At 38.2% G+C, this 12273-nt stretch overlaps 1 protein-coding gene across 2 annotated transcripts in view; it reads right to left on the reverse strand.

Moving 5' to 3' along the window:
• Positions 1 to 12273, reverse strand: part of fto (FTO alpha-ketoglutarate dependent dioxygenase) — a gene marked incomplete at its 3' end in the record, with an annotated part of 146599 nt that overhangs the window by 94819 nt on the left and 39507 nt on the right. For both annotated transcript variants that reach the window (XM_079866834.1, XM_079866833.1), the window contains exons 4-7: positions 9657 to 9881; positions 6720 to 6799; positions 6445 to 6588; positions 971 to 1090 (exon numbers count right to left, since the gene is read on the reverse strand). In XM_079866834.1, the coding sequence (XP_079722960.1) occupies positions 971 to 1090; positions 6445 to 6588; positions 6720 to 6799; positions 9657 to 9881 (569 nt within the window). The remainder of the gene's footprint in view (positions 1 to 970; positions 1091 to 6444; positions 6589 to 6719; positions 6800 to 9656; positions 9882 to 12273) is intronic.

The raw sequence follows: 12273 nt of genomic DNA on the forward strand, positions 1-12273 counted from the left end.
TCAAAAGTTTTCACCCCCGGCTCTTAATGCATTGTTTCTCCTTCTGGAGCATCAGTGAATGTTTGAACCTTCTGTAATAGTTTGAGTACCGGTCCCTCAGTTGTCCTCTGTAGGATTTTGAGATCCATCTTTATACACTGTCACTGCTGGAAAGGGTTCAAAAATGCAAAAGATGCAAGAAAACCAAAGAATTTGCGGCATCTGGAGGATTTTTCTGAAGAACATCGGGCAGTTTAATTGCTCAGGACAAACAAGGGACTCATAAAGAACCATCACACACAAAAAAAACCCACCCATGGATCATAACGAATTGAGTTCCCTTTCGCCTCTTCTTGAGCTTGAATATTTAAATTGGAAAGGCTTAATCTTTCCTGACGATGCAGTGCTGGCCCGTTAACTGTCCCAAGCGTCATTCACATTTGTTTACATTCATGTTCTCACAACAGTGCATTTTTAGAGTAGATAAAAATGTTACTGGCCAACTGGCGATTGACACCATTTCATATACTCGCATTTGGCGCTTTGCGAGTGTTACTTTTAGGCCCCGTATATAGCTTATTTTCTATATTCACCGCCCCATTGACAGTTGTGAAATGAACCTTTTATTCTTACAAAAAAAATAAATAATAATAATTTAATGGAAAAGAGGATTAGGTTGGATGACTAGGTGGTGATGGTGTTAACAAAGATTTCCTCCATGTCCCTGATTTTTGTTTTACAGCCAGCTACACAGCATATGAACACTTGTTTCACATTTACTACAAGGATTGTGGATTTAAATATTGTAAAATGTGTTAAGCAGTACTGGGATTACAACACTGTACTGGTAGTTGAAAGCATAATCAAATTAGCCAAACTATTTCATAAACAAACTTGCACATGTACAGCTGAATGTCAGACGCTGAATCGAGCGGAAATCTGGGCGCAGATTCTGTACAGGCCTGCTTACAGTTCATTCCATCACTCTTACCATTCGCTCCATTTCCTTCCAGTCTTTCTCCATCTGTTCCATGGGTTTAGTCCACCAGCTGCAGAATCGAGCGTAACGCCGGCCCTGGAACCAGTATTGCCTCAGCCATTCAAACTCCACCTGAAAGGAGCAACACAGGGTCAAGACGTTAAAGCAGCAGAGTATCATTTCCACACCGCTAGAGACACCTAAAAAGAACTGCAAAAATAATTAAAAAAAAATAATTTTGCAAACGGATAGTTCTGGCCCAAACTCATACAATTGGTTGATCAACTGACACTACACAGCTCAAACAATGTATTAAAAAAAATAAAAATAAAAAGAGCCGCAGTGTTTTTAAAGTTGTCCCTGCACATTAAATGGGATTTAACTGGAATTTATTTTTATTTCTTATGCATCTGTTATGATTTATTGTATGTAAAACACGATGAATTACCATTGTGTACTTCGAAATGTGCTACATATATAAACTTGCCTTACCTAAAAAAAAAAAAAAAAAAACTGACATTAAAATTCTAGCTGATCCATTAAGCTGGTAATTATTATCATTATTATAATTATTGTAATGTTATTGCTAATAACCATTACATGGTCTATTTTAATAAATATTAAATATTCTATAGAATATAATTGTCTTTCTATAGAACATTATTTTATAGAATATTCTATACTATTTTCACTACATGTATCTACATGTGAATCTAGACATCATAACATTTGAATCATAATATTCACTCACTGAACTCACTCAACAACTAAGTTAAAAAAAAATACAAAAATCAACCAATAAGTTATATGCTTTTGTGTCTGGAACCACCATTCATTACAGTAATCTGTTAGTACTATTGGTTTCTGAACACAAGGACCATTTAAAAAGGACCAAAAACAAACTCCAAAGCATTTTGAAAGGCTTTTGAAAACTAGGCCGGTGAAGTCCAGTCCTTGAACAAGAGGTCAAACCATAGCAAGCAGCTGACATCTACTTAACAATGTCTGAAAAAACAGCAGTCAAGTGTGTTTGATAGTCTGTAAAATGTGGTTGTTGGACAAAAATGTTTTGTGCTCCAGTCATTCTTCACTATCCAGCTCTCTGGCCTATGTGTACTGTATTATATCAGCATGCTCTGAAACAACAGCAATCCAGACGTCCATCCATTTATCAAACTCCATCCATCCATCAGTGGGCAATTTAGCAGCAGAATAGAGCAGCAGAGGGGACTGTGTGCTAGTCACCTGAGTCAGTGAGGTGGGGAGATGGGGGAAGGGCATTTGTATGTGGCGGTGGGTGTGATTTTCAAAACTAAACACCCACGCTAAGGTCACACTAACAAGGGAACACGAGTAGCCGCACATACACAGACACAGATCCAGTACAAATCACACACACACACCTCTGTATCCACATACATGCACAAGCCACTTGCTTTGTACTTGACATCTTTGCGACTTTGTGTGCCGCTGATCATAACTGTGTCATCACAATAGGAAGGAGGGTGATGACATCTGCATTTCCTGTTTTCCTGTTTGTAGTTTTGTTTCCTTTGTTTATGTCTGCTGCTACGTTACACCCAGGAGAGACGTAAAGATTTATCACACACGCCAAAAACATCGCACCTACACACTTCCCTTTCTTTCTTTTCGTTCTTTACTTCATTGCTTTCATTCTTCATCCTATCAATCTCTCACTTTCTCTCTCTACAGGGAGCAACAGAATCCACCACAGGCTCTCAGCCTTTCTCCTCTGGGAATCTCCCCATCTTTGACTCTTTTGAAGTGATGAGTTAACCCTCCTAATGATGCTTAATGTAGCCACGTGCACGTGTGTATCTGTGTCTGCCCCACATGTAAATGTAAGCACCTCACATTTGCCCTCCCACAAGCTATGAACAAAGCACTGCTCCAAAATTCATTCTCCAAACAACAGACACCCTCTGCGCCTTAGCTAAGAGTTACAACTAAACAACACGCCGACAACATAACACCAGAACAGCATCCAGAACATCCACTACGTCTCTTCACTGAATTTAACTATAAAGTTGCCCGGTTTGATCTGGAGCAACTGAATGACATGAAAGTAAACACAAGATTTTAAACAACAAACTCAAAAACAAAAAATCATGAAATATTAAGAACAGTTGTGATTGCTTTTATATTACCATTCAATAAACAAGGAATTCATATGAGTAACTTCATATGTCTGTTGTTGTGTTTATGGAAAAGTGTTTAAGAATTTATGAAGTTACATTATACAGTAACCTTTGGGTCCGTAAGATTTTTTTTACAGAGGTTTTTGAAAGAAGTCTCTTATGCTCAACAAGACAGCATTTATTTGATCAAAAATGCAATAAAAACAGTATATAAAATAACTGTACTATCTGATAATATTTTATGTTCTGCAAAGCTGAATCAGCAGCAATTACTCCAGTCTTCAGTGTCAATATTCTGATTTAGTGCTCATGTAACATTTCACATTATTATAAATGTTAAAAACAGTTGTGTTGCTTAATATTAGTATTTTATTCATCTTTTTCAGGATTCTTTGATGAATACAAAGTTAAAAAGATGTGAGATAGATTTTCGTAACATTATAAATGTCTTTACTGTTACATTTGAACAATTTAAAGCATACTTGCTAAATAAAAGTAGCAATTTATTTCAAAAATGTCTCAATTATATATAAAATACACATATAGCTAGTTTCCTTACATTATAAATGGAAAAAAAGAAGAAAAAAGTAAAGACAAATGTAACATTGTAACATTTAATGGAAAATATGAAAATACAAATATATTTGTAAAAATAAAAACTCACATTCTTTCAGTCCAGTGAAAGCACTAGCAGGGCAATTAAAAATATTAGGTGTCTTTTAAGTTCTTAGTAGTACAATATGTTTAGTATTTATAGCACTATGTAGTATGTGCATGTATTTTTAAACCTTGCACCAAAAAAAACAAAAAACTGGTGTGAACAGGTCCTTTATTTGACAGACTGTAAAACTGCACAGCTGATACTCTTAATCTGCTTTATCAATACCTGTGTAGGCTATCATTCTTTAAGCATTCAAACTGGCTTGAACGGGTTTCATCTTTAGTTGGACTGAGATCAGACACCCAGGGTTCACTTTCACATATGGCCACCTTCAAAGAAATGCTACACTTTGTGTTGGTTCAAACCTACAATTGCTGCAGACCAATACCAACCGCTGACAGCCTCTCAACAGACGCCGGAGGCTACAAATGCTAGCAGCCGCTTTTGTGTCTGTCGTTCCCCCCCCGCGCCTGTCTGTCTGTCTGTCCTTCTGTGTTGAAAGCCCACACAGCGCCGAGAGCTTTGAGCCAACATGGAGGCCAGTTTCACGCAGAGCAGGCCTGCAACAGGCACAGAGCTGGAAACTATGCGACTGGCATTTAGAGCCAAGCCGTCTGCTGCTGTGAGGTACTGAGACTAAATGCCACCTGCATATGCTGGAGGTGAGAAAGAGGAAACAGACAGAAACAAAAAGGCTTTCAGTGACAGGTGGAGAGTCTGTCGGTCTACTTATCCAGCTGAACGTGGTGGTAACTACACATTAGCTACAGTACTAGTCAGGTGCTCATCACGGTGACCTCCAGATATAACAATGCGGCATCTTAAATATTAAATGGGTTTAGGTTTCCAGACATCTCTCTCAAACGGCTCACTGTTTGGACTACCAATCAATTTCCCAGAGCACCCTCGAGTCCAGAACTGTTGTGACTCAATCAATAGAGGCCAGTCTGTGCTGTTTGCTCTGTAAACCCACAAATGTGTACACCTGGTCATACAAATAAAGAGCCATATATGTGCATGCACATCAGCTCAGACAATGAGAATTGTAGAACACATAACTAAAGCATTCAGTCACATTACTTCTTGAGGCAAAGGTTTTTGATGCACATCTAGGATATTTTTTTCATAAATGTTATGTACTTTATGCATGTTTATGTGTATTTTGGCTATTTTATTTGCATCTTGGTGTTTAGAAACCCATCTATTGCACATAACTAAGGGAACACAATCATTTCTAGTGCCTACACAAAACTGGTGCATTCTGATCAGTCGATAAAGATACATTAATGGAAATCCGATTACTGATGCAAAACTTGAATATGCACAAGCAAATTCGACTTGAGAGCAATGGTGGATAGATTTTCAGTGAATAACGACTTAAATTTCTGTCTGTTCCTCATACAAAGCTATCACCATATAGCTCCAGACGAAGAAAAAGACGACGCAGAGTGAAGCTACTACTGTCGCACAAAATCATGTCGCCAGAGTAGACAAACAAAAGTGTGACACTTCACCAGCACGTGAAGAAATAGCTCACCAAATTTTTTGATCACAAAAAAAGGGCTGATCAACAGTAAGTTCTTCTTGTAGGATTTTGTACCCAACCTAAACAATAAACCCAAAATAAACAAAGTTAAAGATAAATTTGCCTAATAGCATTATATATTTATTTATCATTTCTCTAGATATCATGATAATGTTGCTTCCGTGAATTATTTTGTCCATAATAATGTAGTGAAAATCTGATTTTGTGTGAGTGTAGTGTGCTTTCTTGTGTCCATTTGAAATTTCTATACACTTTCACTGTATAGAAAATAGTAACTTAGACATTTCCAAAACACACATGTTAGCAATGACTTGAGGTTGAGTAAATTATGAAAGAATTGTTAGGTGAAATAGCCCTCTTAATTCCACAACGATGCAAGCTCTACACCTTTTCAGAAAACTATGTGGGACAAAACGTTGGGAGTGTGAGATGCAGAGAGAGAAAGAGAAGAAAGGATCTCTTTCCCAACAACCTCTCCTGCAAAAACCTCCCCTGAACCTCCATATACCAGCACCAACCCTTAAAAATGCAGGTAAACATTGGCCTTTATCAACGGACTAACACAGTACATTAATCCTGCACACTACAGATCCTTTACAGATCCCCCATCAGGGGCTGCTTACTGCAATCTCCATGCAGTCCACCACACTAAACAAAAGGTAGACGCTGAGCTCTGCTAGAACAGTGTGCTGGGATAAATACACATATCAATAATAAATGATACACTAATACATCATTTAAGAACCCACACAGGCCCTCATGGGCAGTTTCAACAAAATAGCCTCAATCAGGTCAGAGTGTTGAGGTCGGTAACCTCCGGGGAGGCTGCTGCCCCCGGGCAGGGGTGTATGTATATATACACACTTTATATTTCCAAGGGTTTTTTAAGGTGCTGAGCGATAATCCAGGTGAGTTGGGGTTCAACAGAGACCTACACAAGGCCGCACTGATGGTTAAGCCCTCTAAAAGAGCTATTGTTTGGGGTTTGAAAAATTAATGGCAAGTACAACCTTTAAAAAACCTCAGAGCAGCCTCATCTGTCATGGCCTGAGACAAGCATTTGGGATTTGGTGGTGTGAGTACACATTTTACAATGCTTAAAAAACGTTCACATACACACCTCGTTGTGAATGTCCTCAATGCACTGAAGGGTGGAGGGGAGGAGAGAACTCAGACTCTTGGTGTTCTTCTCTGTGTTGGTGTGTAAATTCTCCAAGGCCTCTGAGCAGCGTTTCTGTATGTAGTCCAGCGTACCTGTACAACACTGAAGGAACAATACAGATAATAGTAGTCTTTTTATTCATATAAACCAGAAATTAGGGGGTTATTGGTTGAGGACATGAAAGTTGATAATGGTGCAGGTGCGATCAGGGCAACTGGAGAGATGATGCTCACCTGTACGACTCTGTGAGTGGAGCTGAATCTAGCTGTGTCACCAGCCAGTACACAGTGCTGATGTGTCCGATTCAGATCATCTATACAAGCACATGCCAACAGCCACACACACGCACAGACAACAATCAGAAGAAACACACTTTAACATTATTATAAACTCTGGGAGGGAGCATTTGTCTTGGTCGATCAAACTCTTAAGGCCCTTCAAGCGAAATCGAAGAACTGGGAATGAGGCCAAAACGAAGTTCGTTTGGAGAGCGATCACTCTGGCTGGCGATCACTCTCAAACTACCATTGGTCTGTGGTCTCTCACACTAGAGAGCTGCTTTATAGTAGAAATTGGTTATAGGAAAATGTTTTTTCCATGTTAAATACTGTTTAAAACTGCTTTTTTCTCACTGCTTTCATTTCTGTTGCATTTTGGTGAGTTCAAGACCTCCTGGGAAGTTTGTTTTTACAAGTTGGGAAGTCGTAATTACATTGTCAGGTGCATTCAAGTCACTTACATTGGAGCAAACCTTTTCTTAATTAACCACACAAAAATTCAGCAAGGTTTTTTAACTACTTATAGCAAATGAAGAACAAAGAATGCATATCAGGTGTGTTTAGCTTTTTATGTTTTTAATTCATTTATGAAAATTTAACGTCCACTAGAGACGTTGCATCTAATTATTTCACCACGTTTGTCACTGACATGCCCCCAACTTGGAGCTCAAAGAAAATTCAGAGTTTCCCACTTGTAATTACGACTTTGTTGTGGCATTCACATGCATTCAACTCATAAATAAGATATTTTCTATGTAACTTGAACACAGCATTTATTTTGTTAATGAAAGGAAAGCGTGCAGCACATATTTACACGTTCATCAAAATATGCCACTGCTCAGGTAAATAAAACTTCTATTTTAACCCCTGAGCAAAGAACGAAAAAGAACTTCGCTGTGAGTATATTGGGGCCTTTATTCAGAGGTTATATATGCCAAAAGAATGTAAATATACCAGGGCAGCTCTAGTAATGCAAGTCCTGCCTTCTAACAAAAAAAAGAGCCAATGCAACTGCCAGTAGAGACTCACACTTAGGACTGCACACTGGCAGGACCAACCTAAAATATATGCTTTTTTAACACTATTAGAGTATAAGAAACAACATTTATAAGACCATTCATGTTAGATTTTTATTTGGCCAGCAGTTTTTGAGGTATCATTATTTCCTTATTTAAATAGATAAGAGTTGGTCTTGCATGCCCAAATTAGCGGAGTAGATGTTGCAAATATGTCAGACAAGTGACTTTCCTTGAAAGGGACTGAAAGGGATATGCCCCATTGAAATCAAAGGATTCACCACATTCTCTGACGTACACCAGCATAAACTAGAGCGAGCACAACAGTAACATCTGTTTAATTTCCTCCGTATACTATTATTCTTTCCCGTCACATTACATTGACTTTAAAACACTTGCGATCAAATAACACTCTGCATCTCTCAACCTGGACTCTGTCACAACCTCAATACTAATCATGAGCCGTACCAAATTTCTCTAATAAATATTTATCATTATTCTCTCATCGTCAGGTGGCTGCTGCACTCGAGTTAAAAGCGGGCTTTTAAATCTATTGGGTCAAAACCTCAACCTAGGTCTGTCCTGTCCCTGGAGCATTGAGCAAACGAAATCTTATTAGCAGCTGTGCCAGTGTCGGTCCAACAAATTGCTCCCGCTAACCATCCCCAAATTCCATTTTTGAGAATCCACTGATTAGATTTGCACACAGAAGTCTCAGGCATCAGCGGATGGAGGGGAAGAGCTGTGACAGTGTTAGAGACTGATGGGAATGTGGAGTTGAATATCATTCTGCAAGTTATTTACTGTATGTCCTCCATCAGCTCCCACTCTCCCTTCCTTCTTTTTTTCTTTCCTTCTCCATTTTTTCTTTTTCCTTTCCTTCGCCTTTCCTTTAACTTATTTTATCTTTTTCCTTCCTTTTTACTTTCCTAATGCTTCCTTTACCTTCTTTCCCTTTAATTAACTTTCCTTTTTTTGTATTTTCTAATACATTACTTCCATTTTTACTTCCTTTCTTTTCCCCTATTTAACTTCATATGCCTTCTATCCTTGAAAAAGCACCTGATGTGAGGCGTGGGTTGCTACACTACAGCTTCTTCCATCCTCCTTTTCCTTCATTTTCCCTTAAAAAAAGCACCCGATGTGAACTTCCTTCCTTCCTTCAGACATAAGACGTAGTCTCATTAACCGTTCATGAGGCAGTTTCCCAGTCACACTTTCACCCTTGTCCTGTGCCCAGAAAACCCATTATGACCCATTATGTTTATATTGCTTTAGCTTTACACTTAAAATCACTTCACAGGACTGAGAGCACCATTAGGTAGGTATAAATAACTCTAACTTTAGAGCAGCCAGCAACACAGAGGTACGGCCACTGGAAAGCCTTTCCAAATAGATGAAAATGTCCAAAGATGATTGATAAAATGTGTGCAATGGAGGGGAAGCATTAGTCATGCTTGGACACAGAAATCGGGAAATAAATAGTGTCCTTATCAAGGTCAACAAACACACTTTATGGGATATTTAGAGGAGAGGGTTTGTGCAAATGTAGGGTCGTAGATGGGGGGCATCTGTTGTAGCCATCAGTAATAAAGGCCTTGATTTACTCAGTCTCAGTCCTGCTCTCAGACAGGGGTCACAGCGATTCATAAAATAGCATTTGGTTTGCTTAACCTCTCATGACAAAGGAACATGTGGAAGCAAAATCCTAGGGAAACAGACACACACATGCACATAAAAGGATGTTGATGTGCACATCCTCTGGGAAATATAATTCCTGGTCTAATGCATTTCAACATGACCGAGACTGTACAATCCCCTTTACACATGTACTTGAGTCTACTGTTTCTGGACAAGGATGAATGCGATTGTGTACCTGTCATATAGTAGCAGTCTCCAGACTGTAGAGGCAAAGCAAGACCTGGTGTGTGAATGTCCCAGGCCACCTTCAGGCCAACACGCCAACACACTTTCTCTTTCTCCACTTCCTCCTTCACCAAACCTTCTCCTTCTTCCTTCAGTTCTTCTTTACTTGTTCCTTCACCCTCTGTCTCTGTTTCTTGTTCTTTACTCTGTCCCTCACCATCTTTCTCAGTCACCTCTGTAAACACAGATGTAGTTTGACATTTAGAGCAGAGATGTACCTACTGTATATTATTTATAAACAATACCAATAATCTGATAATTATTTATTTGTGATAGCCAATGACCGTTAATGGTCAATATTAAATTTCTATAGTAACACTTTATTTTAAAGTGTTTATTTTAAATCGAATTTGTGACATCACTACAACTGAATGTTCAATTTGAGTAAGTTTAATATTTAATAGTTTTTGAAAAAAGTCTCTTATTCTCACCAAGGCAGCATTTATTTGCTCAAAAATGCAGAACATTGAAATATACAATAAAACATTATTACAATTTAATGTTTTCTATTTAAATATATTTTAAAATGTAATGTATTCCTGTGAGGTCAAAGCTGAATTTTCAGCATCATTACTATTACTCAGTCTTCAGGGTCACATGATCCTTCAGAATTCATTCTAATAGGCTGATTTGGTGCGAGAAACCGTTCATATTATTATCAATGCTGAAACCAGTTTGTGTTCCTTAATATATTGGTGGAAACAGTGAAACACAACAAATGTTTGAGGTAAATAAAAAATACATACTTACTCAGCAAGGACACATTAAATTAATCAAAAGTGATAGTAAACACATTTATAATGTTGCAAAAGTTTTTTTTTTTTTTGTTCTTTTGAATTTTCTATTCATAAAAGAATGCAAAGGTTTCAACATTAATACTAATAAGAGACATTATTAATAAATGATAATAATTTAGCAGCAAATCCGCATATTAGAATGATTTCTGAAGGAACATGTGACAATGAAGACTGGAGTAATGATACTGAAAATTCAGCTTTGCTGTCATAGTATTGTACAGTACAATATTGTAATAATATTTCACATATTACTGTTTTTACTGTATTTTTGATCAAATCAAATAAATGCAGCCTTGTTGAGCATAAGAGGCTTTTTTCAACAACAAATTGTATTATTCTAATTTGTTTGACCTGTAGCATAAGTCGTTCAACTTCCACCAACCGATCTGTGTTATATAAAAAAATAAATAAAAAAAAACATTATTACAAATAAAGAGCCAGAAAGAAAATAACGAATAAAAGAGTAACTGAAAAAACGAGAGGGCAGGCTGACACCTATCAGTAAAATCAATACTAAAGCACTCTTGGAAGCATGAGCCCTGAGCAAGGCTTTCTCTTCGCTCAGCAGGGATAAATAGTAACTTAATTTCAGCCTGTGATTTCTGACACAGCTCTCAAAAGGCCATCTGCAGCCAACACAGCAGCGACGGAAAAGATTCCTTCAAAAACACTTCAAAATCACAGTGGCATAAACTAATGCCTGTTAGAAAAGGAAATGAGCTGGATCTAGTCAATGTTGGATGAAGAGCTGAACAGATTTGTCACTGAGCGACTCCCTCTCAGCACGACCAACATACTCCATAAACCCATCACATGAAAAGCATCAGTAAGGCATTCTCTTCAAAGTGTTCAGGTGAAACACAAATCTATACAACACACAGATGTTATCCAAAGGGACAATAAAAAAAAAACCCATTCATGGAACACACATAGCAACAAGTAAATGATGTACAAAGTGAAATTCCTCTGAGCAACAATCCGTTTCAGCTGGTCTGCAGCATTTCATAGCGATTTCTACAAAGTGAAGGCAACATTTTGTGCGATGCCCTGCACGGGTGCGTACGCGCTGCAAAAGCCTTCCATCAGGGGAGTCTCTCTGAAGTCTGGAACTGAGGGGTCAATTTTACCTCCAAAAGAACAGCTGCGGAATAATTCCACACAAACTGACACATTCTCACACAAAAACACACACACAAACCATTCATGCACTGTTTGAAGCGGGCTCTGGGGAGGTCAAAGGTCAAATCGGTCAGTAAGAGATTGGCGAAACAGAGCTTGTGAGGCAGGTGGTTCTGGTTAGCACACCACGCTCTGTTCTGTCGAACTGACACACACATGCACACAGCTGCATGCTAAGCTGTTAGGCTGACGTGAAGAGAGACTGATGTCCAGAAAAACTTCTCCAGTGAGATTCGTGTGAAATATGGAAGATCTGGCTCCTTCATGGAGCAAGTTCATACAATGGCTGCATGAGCACATTCGAGCCATTAAGTGAAGGATGGTTTTGAACTGGTTGGTGTCATAATAAATGTTTTAGGTTCTCAGCAGTGGTAAGCTCAAAAAAATACCAGACTGTTTTGGCCCTTCAATAAAACTGTAATGGGTGGGAATGTTAAAAGAGAGAGTTCAATCAAAAATGCATTTCTTGCTTCTCCAGAACATACATAAAGATATTTTGAAGAAAGAAAAAAAATGTTTTGGATCACAAGGACTGTGACTGTTTGGACAAAAACTGTTCTTTGAAATATCTCATTGTATGTTTCACAGAAG

The sequence above is a fragment of the Squalius cephalus genome (assembly GCF_949319135.1).
Source record: "Squalius cephalus genome assembly, chromosome: 3".
Taxonomy (NCBI): domain Eukaryota; kingdom Metazoa; phylum Chordata; class Actinopteri; order Cypriniformes; family Leuciscidae; genus Squalius; species Squalius cephalus.